Here is a 23060-nt window from a genome sequence, read left to right as displayed (position 1 = left end):
TGTGTTTACTTAAAGCAACTTTGGAGCTCACAGAAGACGTTGGCATCCTTTTCATTACATCTGCAGTAATCATCCAGTATTTTCATTTCTTGTGACTGTTTTAAGTGGATATTGCATATGTAAAATTATTGGATTAGCTCCTTGGTGTCTACCAGAACTGATCATGTTCTTGCAGAAAACGTTCATATCCACATTATATTTTAGGTTCAGGAACTCCACAAAGAAGAATCTCAATGGACTTACTACGGTGATGATGAATTAACTGTGAAGATGAGCGTGGCCGAAGACATATTTGATAGCTTGATCCTTGATACAGTCAGAGTTCTCAACAAGATTTATTTGAGCAAAGCCAGTGATTAGAAATTCGCCCTCATGGTGGAGTTTTAATCCCTGATTTTTAAGGCAAGAGATGCATGATTGATAATTTTCATTCCAATTTTACACAGTATAAGCGTGGTCTAAGTTACATGTTCACATTTGCAATGAAAGGATGCAAGTAAAAAAATACTACCTAACATATTCTTCTTAAGTTCTGAACTTTGGGAATGCTGATTAAGCTCAGTACTCTTCTTAGAGTGGTGTTACGACGATAGGTGATCCACAATCTAGGTGACAATTGTATTATGGCTTTTTTTGATCAGCGTAGCACTTTATTCACCTATGCATTTTAAGAGCTCTTCGTGGGTTTAAAATTGTATGGGAGTCTATGATTATATAGACAGGGTTCAAAAACAATTTGTGTGTAAATGATCTTACCTTTATTACCGCGTTCTGGTTGTGAATGATGATGGATGAATCACATTTTAAGAAAGATGTTCAGAAAATCAATGCTGTCTGTCTTCAGGAAATCAGGGTGCAGATGGAATTAAATATTACAGGAAGTAAATCGTTGTTGATCTCTTGCAATAAACTCTTCTAACAGGGGAACGAGTCTAAATCTCTTCCTGGTGCGCTCAGCACTGTTACAGATGTGAGACTGCACCAGTTTTTACATCCTGTGAAGTTTTATATTTAAAATCATGATATTTGCAGTCCGATTGAAATGCACTTTGTTTCTATTTTCAAGTACCGATGGTTTAAGTGTTTTCACACTGAATTGCTTTCTGAATAAACAAAATAATGCAACTCATTCTTATTTTTACTGATGCTCTACTTTGATTTCAGATTACGCTGTATACACTGCTGGTCTCATTAGTGAATGGGAGTCGTTTTCTTGTTTTACAAATAGCTCTTAGGGACATTAAAAAGCACAGTAATGGCAGCTGCCTTATCAACAGAAAGGATTATTTCTGTCCCAAGCACATTAACTTCTGAACTTAAGCTATAAACTATTTTCATGTTCCATGAGGTATGTTTTCCTAACAGTCTGCTATTTAAATTCATACCAAAACAGCTCTTTAATACAGCCTGTGTTACTTGGTGAGAATAAAGACTTGGTCACTGAATCTCTTAACCAGGCTTGGCTCTCTAGGTGGGCCCTTGGCTTTCCTGATTTGCAGTCCTAGGGCTGATGACACTGCTGAGATACAAGACTAAATGAGATCTTCCTTCCTGGGTGAGAATTTCCCCAGCCCTCTCCTTCCCCTCCCCTTATCCTCATTGATTAATTAATCCAGATAAGTTATTTGTTCTAAGATTAGTGTTTTCTTCTTGTCAGCTTATGGTATAATTTAATTCAATGGTGTTGTTTTTTTCTTTCCCCCCTGGACTCGCAGGCAAATTACTGGATACAATGACAGATCTATATATTGAAGCACTACAATTTTTCAGCTTATTTTCACTATAGTTTTGCTGCAGCAGCATTGGGCTCACTTGTTGTGTGCTGGAAATGAAAGCTATTAAAAATATCATTTATATGTGTGAATGAATAGATGGAGAGCCTATTTAATTTCAGACTGCTACGTGTTAACACTTGAGAAAGATAACCGTTCTATTTGCAATTAGGTTTGTGAGTGAAGCCTGAACCCTTGCAAGATAGCTATATACAGAAGGACACAGCCATAAAGTAACTACTGCTGATGAGAATAAAAAGTGTACACACAGAACATGTCAGACATATTTAATATCCCCTGCCATTATCTCTTCCAAGCCTTAGATTCTGGCACCCAGATATATTGACCCGTTCAGTCAGCGGCAAGACTTCAATATCAAGATGACTCTACTTCAAGGTCTAATATTTTGTTTGCCTTGGTTTTGATCGATATTAACCTCCTGGGTCAATAAATCTCGATACCGGCCTCAAGAGGAGTCATTATCTTTCATAGAAAATGATTATTTCTCAGTTAAACCCCACGTTTAATTTTGCCATAATCCATCTCTTTCATCTTTGCACTTTCGGAAGTTCTTTCTGAATAAAATGTGCTCTAAAATACCTGAAGGTTTTTAAATCCCAATTAAGCACCTATGAGGTTTTTTCTTTTGTACCCTATGAGAAGCTTTTCCTTTTCTTTCATATCACCGGGTTGCACTGTTGTAACTATCTCCTCTTATTGCTTAGAGACAAAAAAGCACAGTGGAGTGTGATGCAAGGAAAGAAATGACTCAGAGCAGCGCATGTGATGGCCAAAAAGACAGAGATGATGGTCAAAAAGACAGAGAATTGGGCAAAAAAATAGGGAAATGCGGCCCAATCTGCTGGTTCTCACATGATTTGTATGCTGTGTGGGATTCCCTTCCTGCACAGCCATAGAGCCACAGAACGGCCTGGCTGGAAAAGGACCTTAAAGATCATCTTCATCAACGGTCCTAACCTAGATTTTAACCCCTGAAACAGCCACAACCGGCTTTGGGGCACTCAAATCTTTCCCCCCATACAGGGTGACCCCATCAGTCAGGCTGAGGGCCGGGCTCTGCACTAGGCCGCGTCCCCTTGCCCGGCCGTTGTTATGGCGCCGCCCCGCTCCGCCCCGCCCCGCGTCCCAACATGGCGGCGGGCTTTGCTGGCCCGCTGGTATCGCTGGTGCTGCTGCTGTTGTCGGGGGTGGCGGCTCGGCTGTACCGGGCCGGGGAGGATCCGCTGAGCGTGTTATCGGCCGGTACCGTGAAGCGGGCGCTGCTCAACTCCTCGACCGCGTGGGTGGTGCAGTTTTACAGCTCGTCCTGCGGACATTGCATCGCATTCGCCCCCACCTGGAGGGCCCTGGCTGGGGATGTTAAAGGTGAGGGCCCGGCCCTGCCCGGGGTCTGCACTATGGGCTCCCGTTGTGAGGCCAGGCCGCCGGGGTATCCTCCGGTGTGGGCTGCGGGGCATGGGTTGGGCTGTGGGGTTATGGAGGGGCCTGTGGACGTGGGGCACCTCTCATCTGCTGTAGGGCCGCGGGTATTGCCCGCACCGCATCCCACCCGGGGTGAGCTGTGAGGAGCTGTGGGGAGCAGCAGTGTGGCTCCAGAGTTAATGATTTGGAGGAATTAAACACTAAAATGCCCCCCCTGTGCAGCCTGCTCTGACACACAGCCTTCCTTGGTGGCTCAGGTGGCACTGCAGGGTGATGGTGATGCCTTCTGTTTATCAGCTCTCTGAGATCTTCATCTTCTGGTTGCTTTAAGGAAATCAATCTGTTTTGAGCGCTGAGCACATAAATGCTGCAGTGCTGGAGGTGCCACATGCATTTGGTGTTAGATAATGCAAGGCCAACAGAGCACGAGTGGGTTGGAAGGGGTAAAAGAATGGCCAGGTGATAACACAGAGAGAAAGATGCTTTTGTAGTTATCATAAGGTTCTTTTAAATGGATCACTGGCCTCTGTGTGTCAGCAGAGGGACACTCACACTGCTGTGTCTGAATCTCATGGGTTTATTGGCACGTGCTGCAGTGTTCTGTTCAGTTTGTAGGGCTGATACAAGGAGCCTACAGAGCATGGAGGCACTTCTCAGGCACTTGTCATTTCCATGGCTTTTCTTGTTTGTATAACCTGGAGCTCATTTTTTGTTTCTTCACATAAGCTTGCATAACGTTTTCACCTTGTAATGGCATTGCCTTGTGGCCAGAATAGTATTAGACCTTGTTCTAAATACATGTAAGAGCTCAGAGGTGTACAAGCACTGCAGTGGAGATCACGAAGGCAAAAGTGAAGGCAGGTTTGTGTTTTACTGCAGTTGTGTGATATCTTTGTGGACAACAATTGCAATTTTTAATCACTTCAGGTACTTCTTACTTATCTGCAGTTATGATGACATGCACTGTATTGCTATAGCCTGTCAAGGACCAAGTTACTTAGTCCAAGTCTTTATGTAGATTTCCATTTAAAAAGTGGATTATCAGGTTTGTGGTCATTCACCATATCAGCAAATGCAAATTGCTGCCTGGTGTTATTTGGCAGCAGAATGTTTCCACTTCAGAATGGGAATGGATGGGTTTAGTGGAGGACTGAGAGAACTCATGCTTTCCATTGGTGGCTTCATCTGAGAGCTTTCCATTTCTCATCTCTTCAGCCTCAGCAACCTCACTGCTTAAAGATGATGCTTCTGAAAATGAGGAACAGAGCATGCTTTGTTTGCAGTTTATGTTGTGATGCTTTCTCTCAGAACAGGCTTAGAGTTGTCGCTGCTGCATCCCTAACCACACATTTAACTTTATTACAGTTTACTTCTGGTATCTTAAAAGATGGTTGTATCTACCCACCAGGATGTCTGTGGGCTGGAATTACATGTCGTGGTTTTCTGTGCAGAAGTAACAAGCCCTTGGAGATCCCACATACAAACTCAGCAGCGTTTTCCTTGAAGCAAATCTATGCTGCGTTGCCAATGTAGGCTGTGTGCTGCAGCAGTTTTCATGTGTCTTAGAAACAAGGAGCTCCTCGCTAAGCAAAGGCAAATGCTGAGCAGCACACCCCCCAGCTGGTGCTCTTTAACCCAAGCGTTTGACCAGAGATGCATTTTCATTGTTATAAGTGAGCCATTTGCATTAGGCTCATAGCGCTTCTATTCATCCTGTGGTGGAGGGAGAAGGCAGGTGGACAAAGGAGGAGTGGTGGAAGTTGAATGAGATAGATACCCAGAAGCCAAACTTTTTGTTGTTGTTGTTTATTTTGTGTTTTATTTGATAAAATGGACTGCTGTATCTTTTGTGTTGGTGTGAATATGTGCCCATCTGCTCGAGGATGCTTGTAGTTACTGTGGTGCCTGTTGGGCTGTTGGCACGTTCAGCACAACTGAAATTCCCACTTCAAAGACAAGGAAAGGTCAAGCTAAATTTCAACAGCAGCCAGGCATCCAATCGGATCTTGAACTTGATGAAGCTTTTGGGCTCTTTGCTATAAAAGCAAATTTAATTTCAGTGCTTATTTTATATGTTATTGATCCTTGGGAGTTATGGTGTGTCTTCAAATTCTGCCCACAGCTGTTTCGATTCAGCTTAGCTTTAAAAAGTAACTGCATAAGGAGTCTCTTGGAGCAGTTCTTCTTTAAAGTGATTGCTGCAGCAGAGCATAGCTGGCAAAATGAGAAGGAAAAACCTATGAATGAATTGAAAGCTTTTATTGAAGTTATGTAGGTGCATTTATGGAAATACTTCAACTCTTGTGGTTACTCCTATGAAACATTTATAAAGGAAATTAGGAAATTTAGTGCAGTGGTGACCCAACTCTGTAGCACTCCTGTTAAAACTCGGGTATTTTAGAAGCATATGCAGTGGATGCCTGAGGAGCACTGAAAAGTAAAGGCAGCTTTCAGTGGGCAAAATGTGAGTGTTGGGGTGAATCTGCTGGGCAGATCTGGCGGCCTCTGAGAACACTGTGAGTTCAGTGAAAGCCTGTGTGAAAATCAACTGTGATACCAGCATCAAATGTGCAGTTTAGTAATTGTCAGCCACGTGGATGAGAAACTATTGGATTTGTTTTATTCATTTAAATGTGCTCCACGTACTTATCTTATGGGCTTAGCTGATAGGAAAAGCCATGGAACTGAGTTGGTACCTTCTGTTGGGTTGGACCCTATTTCATCTTCTTGGACTCAATTAGAAAAAATATCTTTAGTCCTATAATTGTCACATTATATGTTGAGATTCTTCTTGTTCAGATGTATTGAGAATACTGCTCAATGCAAACAGAAGCCCAGCCACCCAGGGAGGCTTTAGTTGTTTCAGTGATCGGTGACTTTCATTCTTCTCGTTTTTGTTTTCAGACTGGGAGTCTGCAATTAGAATCGGTGTGCTGGATTGCGGGGAAGAAGAGAACTATGAGACGTGCAAGGAGTATGGGATTCACTTCTACCCAACTTTTAGGGTAAGTGCCATGATGTATTTATTGTCTCAGCTTTTGTCTTTAACAGTGACCTTTTAAAGTCAGTAATTCTTTTCTTTTTTTTCCCCTTCTTCCCCCATAGTTCTTCAAAGCGTTTACAAAGCAGTTTACAACTGGAGAGAATTACAAAGGTGGGAATATCCTACTGTAAGTGTAAGTTGCCCTCATTTGAGGGGTGGGGGGGAAGTCCCAAAGGACAAAACCAGCCCACATCTCTGCAGCCTGAGATGCAGTTTACTCAGTTCTGGCTCTGGTGCCTTTTGAACTGTCAGTCAATTTCCAGGCATCCTGAATTTCATTGGGGAAACCCCTACTCAGATGTCAACTAACTGGAATCAGGCTTATCCCTGTGTCTGACAGGATCACAGCTTGAGGTGGTTTGTCTGAGGACAAAAGTAATGTTGTCTTTTCTAATGGATTAACATTTAAAAGGCCAAAGGTCAGAAGAAGGACCACCTGCACCATTAACCCTTTGTGTAGAATTAGACTGTAGTTGTACCTGTTACTTCTGGCATTTGTGTGAGCTCCTGCATTTTGCTTTACTCCTTTTAAAGCTGATAACATAATCCCACAGGTCAGTTATTCCCTTATGTTATGTGGCTTTGTAAGGTCACCTGCCCCATTTGGTGTGAATGCTGCACATTTGCAGTTTTTAATCCATCATGAATATCCTCATTGAAAAGAGGTTTGTAAGTCTTGACATTTTATGAATTTTCGGATGGGTTTACAGTTGTTAAGTTCTCATTTCAACATGAAATTGCAGTCTTATAATTAAATCCTTAATACCTGTTCATCAGCCAGAAAACAGTGCTGCTTTTACCCAGTCTGAATGTGAAACAAACATACAAACAAAAAAACACTGCAGAAAAGTATGAGAATGTATGAAAACCTGCACATGAAGTGTTTGCTCCCAGTTGTCTGAAGCACTGCGTGTTTTTGTACCTTTGGACTCAGCAGGAGCAGATCGGGAGCTGCAAACAGTTCGCCAGATGATGATTGACTTCTTGCAGAACCATTCCCAAGAGTCAAGACCTCCTGCTTGCCCACCATTGGATCCAGTTTCGTAAGTGCCTTGTTTAAAGTGCAGCTAATGTATGCCTGCTGTGTTAATCCAATATAACATAGATAGTCTTATTAAACATGGAGCAAGCTTTTTATTGTTGTTATCAGTACTACTACAAGATAGCAAAAGGAAGTTCTGTTGATAACAGTGAGCTTATTGCATTCTCCTGTGCTAAATACTTTATCTTTTCTTAAAAGGTCCAGTGATGTCACTTCTCTCTTTGACAAGAAAACCCCTCATTATACTGCTGTTGTGGTTGAAAGTAATAACTCCTACACTGGACGAGAGGTAATGCATGATTTATGACATAGTGAGTGTGGAAGAGTGTTGTTATAAAACAGCTGAGTTTTATGTTAGTCAAGCAAGAGAACTTGTGATTCTAGGACTGAATTGAAGGATGGGTAAAAGTCAGGTCATGTTTTTTGAGATATCATAAAGTGAAGTGATTACATAAGGCTGTTTTATTTAATTATACAAAAGAACTCATTTACAAATGTGTCGTGTCATGTTAACTTCTTCTGTTCCCCCTTGAGAGGAAGATTAATTTATCTCTTTCGTTGTTAGCACAGTTCTTTTGTTCCAAGAGTAGGAAAATCCCAACAAAAACATTGTTAGATGTTTTGTTACTGCTAGAAAAAAAACACCCATAATATTAGTAGTTCTAATTTAAATGATAGCGTGCAATTGTTTTCACAGCTCTGAGCCACTGAGGAAGTGAAATGCTTTTGATCTTTCCTTCCTGCCCCCCAATAAAGCATTTGATTTGGCATCATTTCACCACGTAATGAGCCTGCTGTTCGCCTAGAGCTGTTACTTTTCTCTTGCTGCCAAGATCTAGAATAAGTAAATAAACTACACAATTATCTAGGTATAATCTGTGCAGAAACATCCGAAGTCTGTGAAATGGTTCTAATTAGATTTGATGCCAAGATGACTGTGTTATATAAGTGGAGGAAGGTGCACTGCCAAAAACAAGAATCACTTGGAGAAGCAGACTGCATCCAGGCACTTGGTTTCTGGAAGCTGCTGTTTTGGTACTTGTAGGCAGTACCAAAAAGGAGGTAATTATTGTGTAGGTCTCCAGTATTTGGTCACACTGGTTTTTAACACTGTTTCCCCTTTGCAGGGAAAGCAGATTGTCATCTGAGTAAGGAGAATAGAATCTGATTTCAGAAGGGTAAATATTTGCTAATTTTATGTAGAAATCTGTATTTATAAAATAGCTTGATAAATTAGAAAACAACATTACTTTCAGTTTTTCAGAGTTAGACAATATAGACAAACCTAATAGAAGTCACAACAGCTGAAGAAATAAAGGCCATGCTTTTATCACTGATTAAAAGAAAAGTCTTTTAAATCACAAGTTTGAAAGTGAGGTGAAATGTAGCAAAGAGAATATGCACCCAAAAAGGAAAAATGTATGGAAACTTACCTTGCAAGTGTAGCACAAAACTTATCTATTGTTGCCTATGGAATATTCCCTGCTCTGTTTTGAGGTTTGAGGACATTTCATGGTTCATTCTCATGTGTTCTTCAGATGTTAGACTTGAAAGGAAAGATATCAGAATAGACCAAACAAAGAGCTGAGGGTATAAGTAAATAACTTCCAGAGTAAATCTTCATCTGATATTGTTGGTGTTCACAGAATACTCACAGATGCACTTTCTTGGTGAACAGCTTAAGGGTTGATGTGCTTTGCTTACTTACATGTCTTGCCGTACGCGATTCCACCAACAGTGTATTTAATTTGTGTTATCTTTTTGTTATCCAGGTTATCTTAGATTTGGTCCAGTATGAAAACATTGTTGTAAAGAGAGCGCTGAATTTTGATAAGTCTTTCCTGGAGAAACTTGGGATTACTTCAGTCCCTTCGTGCTACCTGATGCATCCCAATGGATCGCATGGGTTAGTTAACAGGTAAGTAGTTTCTGTCTTAAGGGAATGTAGGAGGTTTCACTTAAGCTATAGCAACTGTTTTTTATAGCTTCCTTTTATACAAAGTAAGTTATTCTATAAGCATTTTTGCATGTGTACAATGGCATTGTGTCTTGGCATGTACACTGTGTTTGATTCCTTCATGTCTGAAAATTATCAGTCTTGAGCACTCTTCAGCAGTTACTGAGTAATTATATTTAGTGGTCTCGTTGACCAGTTTGCTCTTGATGAATGCTTATAATACACAGAGATGAATTATGCCAGTAGAAATGACATGAAGGGATATGAAAGAGTTCTGTGGCAGCTAATTATGACCCTTGGGATGCTTGACTGCAGTAACAGGGTTATTCACTGGCAAAACTTAACTTTGAAATAGACTGTTTTATGGTGTTTCTGACCATAGCAACTGTTTGTTATTTGGAGTTGCATATGCTGATAGCTGTGCACTGTTCCTAATGAAACATTTAATATTGTTTTATATATATTTTTATAAGAGACTTAATACTAGCTTGCTTACCATTGTTGCCTCTGTTTAGTTTTTATGCCTATTACTATGGTGTATCTGAAAGGATATGGAATGAGAATGAAAATAATTAGCAGTGCATTAAAGGCCTGAAAAGCTTGCTTTCAAGTCAAAATACTTGCTTTGTGTGAACATTGTCTATGTAAGGCAAGCTGATATTTTGATGAACGTGATGTTCTTATTTCATGTGGAATTTTAAACCACTAGTAGGAATAGCAACAAAAATAACTGCTAAATTGATCACTATTTATCAAAATTAGAACATGTACCAGAGCTGTAAAAAGGAAAACAAAGTGACTATGTTATAAATATACTAATTTGCTTCGTATGTTTTATTAATCCAAGATAAAAAGTAATCTGAATTTTGTCCATTTATACACAGTCTGAAGCCCCTGCGGTCAGTCTTTTCTTCATATTTGAAGTCGCTGCCAGGTGTAAGAAAGAAACTTCTTTCACCACTTGAGCTGCCTGTTAAAGGAAACAAAGAGGAGAGCGCAGAGATCAAGCCGTGGAAGGAGTTTGATAAGTAAGCAATGCTGATTTCCAGATCAAGTTTCTTTTTGCCACATAGGAGGCTGCCCTGTCATTATAAAATGCTAGTGCAGATGAAAACGGTGTTTCTTTCCATCCCGGCTAATGTAGGCTAATTTGAATAGGTTGATCACACTTAATGATCTTCATTCTTCTGCAGAATAAAATTTAAGGCATTTATGCTTAATATTGGAAAAATAATGGCACCAAAGCTAAAGCAGTGCTACAGCTGTTGCTTCAGCTTGATCTGTTTCTCAGTATGTTGAGATGACACTGAATTCGTTCATTTTCAGCACCAAGGTTGCAGCTTTGCTAAATGCAGGTAACGTTTCTCTGCTGGTGACAATGTTTCAATCAATTCCCTGAAAAAAATAAAACAGTAAAGCAACAGGCTATAGCAAAAAACAATTATTCTCAGTGTGTTGTGGAAATTAAGCAGTGCCCACTGAAAATGCTCAACAAATGCAAGTACAGTTGAAAATGCTCAAGTCACTGTGAAAGATGTTTGTCAAACCAAATCTGATGAGGTTTTATCTTTACCCTCTTTGCCCCATTCTCTGTTTGAGAGAAGGATACAAAGGCTTTAGAGAGAGATAATCCTTCAGCATCTTTAGATGGAAAAGATACAGGACTGAGTGCTTTCATTTTGTACTTATTTTCCTTTTTTGGACACTATTAGTGTCATCTTCCTCCAATGACTATTGTAAAATATTTTATATAAACCACTGTATTATTAAAACAGCTTAGTTAAGTGTAGCTGCTTCCCAGCAAGCCAAAATCTGTTGATATGAATCTCCTGTTCAAGTATCTTCCAAATGGGCTTTTTCTGGGAGAACTGTATGCACACATATGGATCTCTGTATAAGAAACTTCAAGTCAGCAGTTTTTCTTTCCCCTCCGTCCCCCCAAGTTTAAGTAAGTACATTATTAACTAAGGAGATATGTCAAAATAAGTTTGTAGTTTGAGTTGTTAAGAATATAGACCGTCTTGCATTTTAATAGGTGTTATTTCATGTGTGTAATTTTAGAGATGGAGGCAGCTGATTTCCTGAATGATTGTTCGTTTTTGGTTTGGAAATAGTGATCTTGTTGAGCTCTTACAAAAGAATTGTATGTGAACTTCTCTTTGTTCAGTTACATTGCTCTGCAGGATACAGTGTAAAGGTTGGGCTCTGAGATCATTGGAAGATGGGGTGTTTTACCTCATGTATTTTATCTCAGGTACCACTTGTTGTTATTACCACTTAATACCACTGTTATTACCACTACTTTGGGCTGTGAGAATGAGCTGTTAAAATCTTTAATTTGCTTTAGGTGTTTTACTTGTATCTGTCATAAGGTGTGTGACAAAGAGCAAATGTGAATAAAAGTAACTGTTTTGCAAGGAATTCTGGAATACGTATAAATATAATAAATATAAATATAATATATTATATTATATATATATATATATATATATATATATATAGTTATATAATATATAATATAAATATAATAAATATTCAAGGAATACAAGCACCTCTGCTCTGTGTATCATCAATGTACGTTAAGCGAGAGTCTCCCTTCTTTGGTAGCATGTAATTAGTGTCGGATTCTGGAGAGAAGCTGTAATTTCTTTACACCAGCTGTTTCCTTGCTGACAACGTCAGGTTTGTAATTTCACTGCTGGGAGACAAAAAGCTTAAGTGTGGTTTTGCTTCACGTGTCTCATCTCAGAACCGAGTGACATAAAACTACTTCAGGAGACTGCAGTGGGTCTCAATGAACTTGACACTCACCATTCCCAGCACCTGAAGCAACTGCTGTATCTCCCTGTGCGTGCTGCAGGATATACTGCAATCACTGTGGAATGGCAAATGTAGAGGTTTTAATGACACCTACTATATATCAATTTTACCTTCGTGACTGATGAGAAAATGAGTGAAAGAACCCTGTCATAATGTTATATGTGTGTTTCAGATCGAAGCTGTACATGGCTGACCTTGAATCTGGATTGCATTACCTGTTCCGGGTAGAGCTTGCTACACACAAGATGCTTGAGGGAGCAGAGCTAAAGACCTTCAAGGATTTTGTTACCATCTCTGCCAAGGTATGTGCTTCTTCTTGATTATTTTAAGGAAAAAAGAATGACTAACATAAGATTTATTGTGATGTAAGTCCCTCAAAATGTCTTTGAGAATATATTTAAATACGTGCTTTACCACTAGCTTAAAAAATAGCTTTGTGAATTTCTTTAGATGTTGTTTTTAAGTTACTCTGCACTGTACCGATATCTTTAAAGAGCTGAAATGCATTTTAATTTCTTCTCAGAGGGATTAAATTTGAATAAAGGTGAAGCAGCCTGCAGCATATTGTATGAGTGCTATGAATGTAGTCTGTTTCTCAGATCTTTGGGATAAATAGCTATTTTAACTCAGTTAATAAAAGTATTATTTTCCATTTTTAAATGTTGTTATCCCATGCTTGACAAATACTGCCCTATTTAGGGATTTCTAACTTCAGTCTAAATTTTGAATGTGATTGAGGTTGAGTGCTTCAAAAATGAAGATGCTCGTGCATTACACCTGTAATAAAAGCAACGTATGCAATGCAACTTGGAAGGAAAAAAAAGGGATTTCACTTTGTAAACATCAGCCTTTTGAAATGAGCAGACTCTCTCTACGTCTACTTACTAAACAGCTAACACTTAGCTTTATTTAAAATACCTGAACCAATTCCTGCTTAAGGGAATAATAAGGGCTGTACGGTCTATTTCCAGCTATCTGGGTGTATCAATCAGACAGTTTCTTGCCCCCCTGTGGCCATCAGAGGTCAGAAATCTCCAGCTGGCCTCATTTCTTTAAGAAAGTGTGGTGGTAATCTTTCCATCATATTATCCCTAAAACATCCTCTGTTCTTCCTGATGGCTCCTGGCCAGCTTATGTCATTTGCTTCCCTGGCTATTAGTGCATAAATGGGGAATGCTGTTGCATGCTCATCTCCAGATTGCCATTATATATGTGGGGACTCCTGTCCGTTATTTGAATTCTTTTGTTGTGAAAAGCTTTTCTCTTGGTTCTCACTCACAATTCCCACGTATTTACAGGTGGACTGTTTACATTTGAGGCAATTAGAATGCTAAGTCTTCAGAGTTGGTACCATAATTATGTGCATCTTTCTGCAGGCTCACGGCACCGGATTTCAAAGTTAAACTCTCTGTCTTGCTTTCCTTTTTGACAAAGTGCCCAGCAATCAATCCATAACAACAGCTTTGTGAATCAGGACTTCTAACACTTTTGATCCTATCCTCCTGTTTAACAGCGTTGAAAATGATGATAAATTCTAAATCCAGAGATCTGATGATCTCTGTGTCGTTCCCCCCCAGGGAAATCTTTATTATTGTAGAATTAGATTTAATTTTTTTCTTCTTCCATGAACTATATCTACCAGTGACTGCAGCTTTTGCCTTTTAGATAGTAACGTGTGATATTTTGGGATTCCTATAGGAGTAAATATGATTATAGATGCTGTCTGTAGTACAGTAGTATGCTGTTTTAATTGTATAGCTGGATAGTGCCTGCAAAGGGACTTCTATGCGCAGAGCATCATTTGACATCTATAAAATACATGAAATATATTTAAGACAGCAGATACAGGGGCTTTGTTTCCCCTTCCTCTGGAAAGGTACTTAGATGTTTTACATACTCAATTCTATAGTAAATACAACAATCAATCAAGCATTTCTAGTGTCTAATAATTATATGACCACTGACTTACAGTTCCTCGAGCTTGACTACTTTAACTTGCAAGTTAAGGTAATCACCATTTCCAAACCATTTTGGAAATCCCTTTTACACGTATGAAAAGGAAAATTATTTTTCTAGATAACTGCCATCATCAACACTTAAAAAATCCAGAATAAGAATATAATGAGAACCAGTTGCTGCAGTTTATATTCAAAGAGTGAGAAAGGATCTCAGCCTTTCTTAGGTCTGATGCTCCTTAAGCTGTATGCTAAGCTGAATTACCTTCATAGAAAATTCAGTGTAATCTGTCAAAAGTTGTTCTGTTTGAAATTATCTTCATGCTGGTTAACATCTTGGAAACGCAGTTAAATTTTGTGTGTTACTGTGAGATAAACTGGTAAACTGATTTACTGATAAACAGAACAAGTGTTTGCATGCAGCAAAAGAAAATCTGTCTATTAAACTTAATTGATGCATTTTGATGACAAGAAAAACACATTTAGGCCAACGTAAAACTGTCATGTTGCTAATGAAAGTCGTGCTTTAAAATATTATTGTATTCTCGTTTCTTTTTAATATCCTCAGCTTTTTCCTGGCCGTCAGCCTGTGGTGAAGTTGTTAGAGACCTTGCAGGAGTGGCTGGTGAGCCTTCCATTAGACAAAATCCCTTATGATGCTATTCTAGATCTGGTCAACAACAAAATGCGGGTAAGCTGTTACTAGTTTCCAGTGTAAAATACAGCATTAGTAAAGGATAAGATTCTATCTAAATCTAAGGCATCGCTTACTGATGGTCCCTCAGCCGTAATGGAGTTATAAGAAGGTTAAAATGGAAATAAAGTGAAATCATTGCCAGGGAAAAAAAAAATCCAGATGAAGAAATGGGAATGAGAATTGCAGCAGACAATCCTGGCGTGGTTTTATGAGCAAGCAGTTGCTGCCTTCCCCAGTGTCAGCTTCAAACCATGGGAGAGCAGACAGTTTTGAATTGGCTGTACTTGCTGTGCCTGCTATCAGCAGAATTCTCTTTAGTTTAGAAGGTGGGAAATTTATCCACTGAAGAGTAAATTATTCTTCATTATTCCTACTTAATTTCCTGACTTCTTGTGGCCTTTGCCAGGAATCCCATCTCAGTCTGATAATGCAAAGCACTGTGATGGAGCTGTCTTTGCATAGAAGTTAATCTGAGCTTTTCTTCCCATGAAGTGGCATTTCTGTCTGGAATTTGGAAAGCAGGCGTGTTTTCGGAATCAGAGATGAATCACTGGAATGAAATCCCATGCAAGACTTTCATATTTAATAGTAATTTTAAGAAGAAATGAACATTAATTTTACGTCTGATCCTCTTAAGATGTCACTGCTGTAAATTCCATAGATCTTACTGTGAGTGATGCCCAGTTTTTATTGTGCCCACAGAAGCTGTAACGCAGCTTACAACAGTATGTGTGTGTTGTTTTCATACTGTGCTTAAAAAAAAGAAGTCTGTAGAAGTTAAGCTGCTTAAGGTATCCTGGCAGACTAATCAGACATCCCTGATGTGCATCTTGGCAGGTTTAACATCACTGACTGTGTACTGTATGTCATGTAATGTGTTTGCAGGACGGGTGAGTTAAATAATGGGCTTCAGGGTGAAGTATCATTTCTACAAATGTTGAAGTTAACTTTGGTCCCAGAGCTGTTTATATCTTAAATATGGATTCTTTTCAGATTTCTGGGATATTTCTCACTAAGAGAACAGAGTGGGTTGGCTGTCAGGGCAGCAGGCCAGAGCTCAGAGGCTACACTTGTTCCCTTTGGAAGCTGTTTCATACCCTGACTGTGCAAGCTGCGCTGCACCCAACTGCTTTGATAAGTACAGGTAAGTAGCAGTTCTGTGAGGTTCTTGATGGGTGAGACAGAAACACACAGCAGTTCTGCCAGGCAAGAAAATAAGTGATGGATTCGAGCATCTTTTTCCTGTAATTTCTTGGCTAATGCATTCATGGACAGTTATCTTTGCAGGCTCAGTTTGCAGGTTTTTGCCAGCAGGGGTCAGAGCATAGCTTTCTTGCAGTGGGAAGGGATTGAAAGAATGCGTGTCAGTTTGTCCTTGCTTAGAAATATGGTAAATAAAATAGAAAAATACGTGACCCTGGGGAAGTGAGCAATCAAACAGGAAGGAGGGGGAGAATTTCAAAGGAAGAAATTCTGAAGCATGTGAAAAGGGTGGATGGCTGCTCAGGCTATGAGGCTGCACTGTAAATTTGAGAAGGAGTTGAAACCATGAGCTTAGCAGTAATAAAAGCTGGACAGTCAGTCCTTCTGTAGCTTCTTTGAGAGAGTGTTAATATTCTGATGTTGGTTCCTATTTAAGAAATGTTCTGCACAGATAGATGCTGTCTTCTTAGCACAATTGAAAATAATGCTGAAATATTGCTCTTCATCTGATTTTCTTCTTGTCAGGACAGTGCATTATTTGCTTATTGCTCCATTTAGTTTTTGTTGTTTAATTTCATGGCTTTTAATGTCTTCTGTAAAGAACACTAGATGGAGTGCTGCCAGGCCATGGGAGCAGTAGTTTGCAGTTTTCCAGTTGTCATTTGTACATTACATACATATATAGTTCAAATTACAGATACTCATGTCTATCCAGCATAGCTTGCAATCATAGTGAAAAACTCAGTGCTTAATGTTGAATGCCCTGCAAAACAGGCATACTTTGAGTAGCTGATCTCATCATCCTGTACTGCTTTTTCCCTCTCATTTTACCTTGTTTTGTTTGTTATTTGTAGGACAATAGGCTGAATCTTTTTTTTGTGCTGGGGCAAACTGCTGAAACTGTTCTGTTTGAATTGAAAAATATTCCGAATATCTAGATATACAAAATGACGCCTTGCATTGCTTTTATGTTCCATGCTTTGCTCAGTCTGAAGTTAAAAATACACTGCAGAACCTGGGAACTCTTAGGCACACTTAACCATCGATTTAAATCGGGGCAGATATGTGATGATCACTTCTTATGGCAAAAGAATTGGGTCAGTCTGAGACTGTCGGATTATGTCTTGGGAGGTTTTCCTCTCCTTATTGCTTGTTTAAATCCCATCTACTAAAAAGCATGATGTACTCCCTAATCCTTCCCACCACAGGTAGGGTTTTATGGTTCTTGTCCACTTTAAAGATTAGGGTTACCCTGAATTGCTGTAGTTTGGGAGGAAAGAGAAAAGGAGGATTACACGATGATACATGGCAGATGTTAATAGAAGATTCATCTCTGGGCTGATAAAAGAAAAACAACCAAAATGAGCCATTTTGCAATTGTTTGTTTCCTTTTTAAACCAGCTGGGTTTTTCTTGATAGTTTCCACTCCTTGCAGAGTCTGGCAGCAACCAGCATAAACTTAACATGATTTTCTTAATAAAATGTTTTTATTGCTTAAAATTCAGTGTGTTTTAATGTTGAAATGTATAATTTGAAGCTGCAACGAGATGAACATCAGGGAACCCAAAGGAGCTCTGGTAGCAGAATTGTTCACTTCAGAAGGAGGATAAAAATCATTGCAGGAATCTCATCCTGGGCATCCTTCATTGTATGGAAGAGTTTCAATTAATGGCTGTGGATAAGACTTGCTTGTGGACTTATAACTGTGTGTCTGAACCTTTTCATCTCCTGTTTGAAAGCCCTCTCTAGAAAATGAATTTTAAAGGAAATTTCAAGTGTGTAACATTACACGGGCAAACAGATACAATTAAGTTTGTAATTGAATCTGTCTTAAGAGATTGTTTGCTAGTAGTTGTTTCTTAATGATTCTATTCCTAAATTCATAGTCAGTGTGTGTGATAAAACACTTGGACTCTCCAAAACGCTTTTTAGCCTTTCTTGTAATATTGTAATTTAATCTGCTGTAATCTCCCAGCTTTTATTTATACGTGCCTATTCAATCACAGATATGGGATGTCTGAGCGGAGATTGTTTGCTTTTCATTGGTTTTAATAACAGTTCTGCTCTAAGTAAAGGTGTGCTATGGCAGCCTCCATGCGTCTCTTACATAGGCAGTAGATAAATACTCTGGCAGTTTCAAATAGGTTTTGCTTAGGATTTTTTTGTTCTGAGCATGTACAGAGAGCACATGTGCTGTTCACTTTCAGGTGCATTATGCATAGCATGCATTGAAGCTGTGTTTGTCCCAGTGGTGCTAAATGCATCTCTCATCTGTCTTTCTAGGTCTTGAAGACAATCCTCGGGTAGTACTTGAGGTCATGCAGAGATACATCCATCACTTCTTTGGATGCAAGGCTTGTGCTCAGCACTTTGAGGAGATGGCGAAGGAATCCATGGACTCAGTGCAAACCTTGGACAAGGCTGTTCTTTGGCTCTGGGAGAAGCACAACGTAGTCAATAACAGACTTGCAGGTAAGGAAGGCCTTGCTTAGGAAAATCCACACAAGGTTGCTGTGTCTGGAAGGCAAGGCTGTGGCATTTTACACAGTGTAGCTTGTATGGGAACAAATAGGCCTGCAAATAGTACTCTAACATGGGTTCAAACCAACAGCAACTGTTGCCTCAGCTTCATGTTCCTCTATTAAATACTGACTTAAGACTAGCTCTGTCCGTGTGTTGGTGTACAGGGTTAACAGCTGATTGTATGCAGAGCAAGACTTACAGCATCTCAGTCAGCTTTCACTCTAAAGACCAGCCTGGTAACTTCTTCATGACTGTGGAATGGATACACTTGAGATACACTCCAGTAATACAGTTTATCTCTTATGACATACAATGATAGTGCTCCTTCTGAGATGTTCTTCATGAGATGTACAAAACAAAGCCTTTTCCAAAAGGAGCAATACAGTTCAGCTACTTAGTGGATAAAAATAATTAACTTTTTTTCCATTGCAGTTTAAGCAGACGTTAAAACTCATCTTCATTTTGCTCTGGAAAGATGCTATAGAGGAGAGGGTGATAATTGAAGAGGAGGCTTTCTCTGTATAAGAGAAGTCTAAACTATTATCAGATCAACAACCAAATAAAACAAAATTGCCATATGATATTCTTCTGTTTTCTCCCTCCACCTCGATTGCTGTTTTCACTTGCACTAAAAATACAGCTAAAATACTGGGTTGTATTTAATCTGTTCTGTTATGGGGATATCAAATAGCTAAAGCACTAAAGAAAATTGGTTTCTCTTTGCACTTAATCCTCGCCTACTGTTATGGATCTGTGTAATATAGCATTAGTTACAATTTAAATATGCTACGTTGTGTTTATATGGTGGTTAGGTGAATTCCCAAGATTTATAAAGTATTAAATACTGATGTGAGTGGAAGCAGTTGGTCTCCTTTCTCCAAGAAGAAAGAAACATATGAGGAGGTATAAAAGGAAATCATCCCTATTAAAAGGAAAAGATCCCTAATCTTAGCACAAGTTGTTTTTTGTTTTGTTTTCTCTGCTGAAACAAAGTGATTATGGGGTGATTTTTATTGTAAGGCATTTGAAAGGCAGACCTGTGCTCTCCCATTTTAATGCCTGCCTCACTCATTCATTTCTAATGTATTTCTTCCCTTCTCTCAATTAGGTGATTTAACAGAAGACCCCAAATTCCCCAAAGTTCAATGGCCAACTCCAGACCTCTGTCCTGCTTGTCACGAGGAAATCAAAGGGTTACACAGCTGGAATGAGGCCCAGGTCCTGCAGTTCATGAAGCAACACTACAACACTGAAAACATCCTGTATAGATACACTGAGAGCCAGACTGACTCCAGCGACACTGAACTAAAAGATACAAGGGAGGAAAAAGACAAAAGCCTGCTGGGGAAACCAGGTGGAAATAGAGACGATGCGGCCCTGAACCAAGAGCACATAAGAGATTCAGAATCTAAGCTGTTCAATAAGCTCATAGGGAACCACGGACCTGTCAGGGCCAGCGGTAAAAGTGCGTTTGAGTCTGTTAACCATCAGGAGAGCAGACAGTCTGTGATTTTCTTAGGGATTGGATTTTCCAACATAGACATGAGTCTGTGTGTCGTCCTGTATGTAGCATCATCCTTATTCTTGATGATCATGTACTTTTTCTTCCGAATGAGGTCGAAACGCTGGAAGGTGAAGTATTATCGCTCGTCTGTATAGAAACTCACCTTGGAAGCCAAGTTGTTTTTTGTTGTACGTGGCTGTTCAGTACCAGATACAGCTTTAATATTTATGATCAGGGATTTTTATATACAATATTCCTCGTTTGAAAACCCTTTCTTCCCAAGTCATTTCACAAGTGTTCTAGCTTAATATATGGCGCTTGCTGTAAGAACCCCAATCTTTCACTCTGAGGCACACGGTGCTGTCATAAAACACCCAGTGAAGGAAGTGTTGCATTTTTCAGTGAGGATTTTTCCATGACTTACATCATTTACTCATTTGCAGAGGAATCATGGCATTATGCAGCCAGCACAGATACTGGTGTAGGTTATGAGGTCTACTTTAAATCAATTCTAAGCCTCCATGACTTTCTCAAGTATTACTCACACTGCACACATAGAGTAGAAAGTATTACACCTTCAAGTGAGTCTTCCATACCTTCATGTGTTGCAGCCTGATTGTGTTTGCTGATGCCATCATCCATTTAATGGTGTTCAGGTGTAAACAACCACCAACTCAGACCCGATGTTTGATGTGCATCACTGCTGGATGTATTAACAGAGCGCTGGATGACTCATTTCTGAGCTGGAGGAGCAGCTCGGTACTGAATGTGCTGTTAGCCAAGTTGACACCAATTCTGGTGGATTCCAATGAAAGGAAATGCCATTTTTAGTGAAGAAAACAGGCTGTTTGTGTCAGCATGACAGAGCAAATGCCTCCATCCAGAAATACTCCTGTTGTTCTTGTGCTGAGAGCTCTGCTGTGTGGGTCAGGGAGGGGTTTAACTGTAGGTAAGTCCAAGAGCTCTTCCATTGCTGGATACGGCAGCAGTGGGGACTATGGCTGTTGTACAGATCTGATAGGGATCCTGGCTGGCTTCTATGAGAAGAAGGCATGAAAATGGTTATAAAATTACTGTTCAGAATAGGAGTTCCGTTCTGATCTGTGGAGGATAATTCATGTTCTGGATAGTGAAGTTTATAATCCTATCCAATGTAATTGAGCGTGTTCTAGTTATCCATTACCTAATCTTTAGTTAATCCTAATAGGTTTTGGCCTCAATGTTTTCTCATGGCAGCGAGTTCTACAGATTAATTATGTTATATAAAAAGGCTTTTCCTTTCAATTCTACGTTTCCAACTTTCAATTTAATTGAATGTTCAGTAGCTCTTCTGTTACACGAGGGGTGAGAAGTCCCTGGCCAATCCATTCTGTATTTGTACTGTGCGTGTCAGCCTCTTTCCATTGTACATCCCAGCATCAAAAGCTTCGAGCTCAGCACTAAAAAGGTAATTTTTCATAACTAAATCTGCTTATTTACCAAATGGATCTTTTCAGTCAGGTTTTTTATGCAGCTTCAAACTCCAGTAATGGAATGGAGCCGGATGAACGGCTCCTTTTGGTGTCAAAACAACTTCTGCCATCAGATCAGCAGCCAAAGTGCTGTTGGAATGAGGTGGGTTGGGAACATACCGGTAACTTCCATGACAAAGTGAACTGACACACTGATTTGCAGTGGAGCTTTTTGTTTCTAAGCATAGAAGCACAACATGAAGCTGTTCCTTATCTGTGCTGGTGCTCCCACTTGGTGGTACCAATGAACTGGTGCAGGCTTTCAACTGAATTGCTTTCACTGCCTTCATCTGGAAAGGTTTTATTGAGTTTAGACTCAGTTGTGTCAACCTTGGTTTACTTGTTCTTATTCGGTATCATACCTCCTTACTCATGTGGCTTCTGTTTTGTGCTATGTACCAACTTGGTGTAAGGCCGTTTCCAGCTGTGGTTCAAACCATCCTCGGAGCAGCCGTTTCCCATCAGGATTTCTGGCCCTTTGTAATTCATGGAGCTGCCTTTGCTCTTCTGATGTTTGTGAAGAGAAAATACTGGACCTGCATAGAGAGAGAGAAGGAAAAGGTCGAGTGCTGAAGGACCCTGCTGACGTTATTTGTGAGCTCTCTGGTTTACAGTTTCCAGCTCCGTTATCCGTCCTGTTATTGCTCAGAGCTCACTGGGTTCTATGAGTGGAACAAAAGCTTCCAGGTGTATTTTCTATCTGTGCACTGTATATCAGATGTTGGGTATATTGGATGTAACAATCCGGTAATTTAAATGTTCTATTTATTTAGATTCAGAAACATGGACATTGTCGTGTCTGTTCTGTTGGGGGGGTTTAAACTCTTAAGAAGGAAAAGTGACTCTTTTGTACCAAACTGAGCTGATGTGCTTGTTACAAATACAAACGTTTGGGCAACGTGCTGCAGTTGGAGCTTTCAATCCTTGTTTTCGGGGTCTTTTTAGTTCAACTCCAGTGCAGACACAGTCTGGATGCACATCCATTTCAAAGCCGGTTGTTAATGTGGGTAACCAATTAGGATCATATTAGTCTGTTTTTTCCCCCCACTGTTACAGCCCAAAGGAGAAATGCAGACATTCACCTCTGGGTCTGGGTAGGGCCGTCCCCTCCTCACTGCTTGAAGTTAATGGCTGTGCTGCCCTTGTTTCAGATGGGTGTTGAAGGTTGTCTGGGTGTGATATGGGCTGCTGCCCTGCCCTTACATATGGGGAACGGCTGCCTCACAGCGCCCACAAGCACACAGGCTTTTGAACTGCTTCCTTAGAGGATCAGACATAAAATCCACTTATAAACCCGAGCTTAAGAGAGGCTGCGTGGGTCACTGCCTGCCCCCGGGAGCTGCTCGTGGCCCTGGGGGCAGCCAAAGTGTTGTGCTGGGGGCACTTATAACCCAGCACAGCTCCACCCATACAAGGAGCACCTTCCTGCTCTCTGCAGCGTCTCCCTGCAGCAGTTTCCAGCCCTACAGCTCAGATCTGCCCCATGGGATGGGATCCATCCCCACACACTCACCCATTGGCCCCCAGCAGTGCTCGGTGTTGGTGTGGGGCTGAGCCCGGTGCCCGCTGTCCCCGGTGGGCAGGTGAAAG

General features: G+C 40.1%; 2 protein-coding genes across 5 annotated transcripts in view; both read left to right on the top strand.

The window, feature by feature from the left end:
- CCDC187 (coiled-coil domain containing 187) overlaps positions 1-1129 on the top strand; it is a 34223-nt gene extending 33094 nt beyond the window's left edge. The window contains exon 31 of the mRNA XM_032448104.2: positions 205-1129. Coding sequence (XP_032303995.2) covers positions 205-360 — 156 coding nt within the window. The 3' untranslated portion in view covers positions 361-1129. The remainder of the gene's footprint in view (positions 1-204) is intronic.
- A 1779-nt stretch (positions 1130-2908) lies between these two features.
- Positions 2909-22368, top strand: QSOX2 (quiescin sulfhydryl oxidase 2). Of its 4 annotated transcripts, none has more exons than XM_015878886.3 (12): positions 2909-3158; positions 6120-6220; positions 6321-6369; positions 7196-7301; positions 7499-7589; positions 9073-9218; positions 10142-10285; positions 12250-12379; positions 14601-14723; positions 15723-15873; positions 18216-18404; positions 19564-22368. In XM_015878886.3, the coding sequence occupies exons 1-12, from the start codon at positions 2924-2926 to the stop codon at positions 20112-20114; spliced, it is 2016 nt and encodes a 671-aa protein (XP_015734372.2). In that variant the 5' UTR covers positions 2909-2923; the 3' UTR covers positions 20115-22368. The 4 variants fall into 4 exon arrangements, with proteins under 4 accessions (XP_015734372.2, XP_015734371.2, XP_085377282.1 ...); XM_015878885.3 differs by having other exon boundaries at positions 7193-7301; XM_085521156.1 differs by having other exon boundaries at positions 6321-6385.
- Positions 22369-23060: the final 692 nt, after the last annotated feature.

The sequence above is a fragment of the Coturnix japonica genome, chromosome 21 (assembly GCF_054131305.1).
Source record: "Coturnix japonica strain WE chromosome 21, WE-NBRP24, whole genome shotgun sequence".
Classification (NCBI taxonomy): Eukaryota; Metazoa; Chordata; class Aves; order Galliformes; family Phasianidae; genus Coturnix; species Coturnix japonica.
This window is presented reverse-complemented; position numbering and strand designations above follow the sequence as displayed.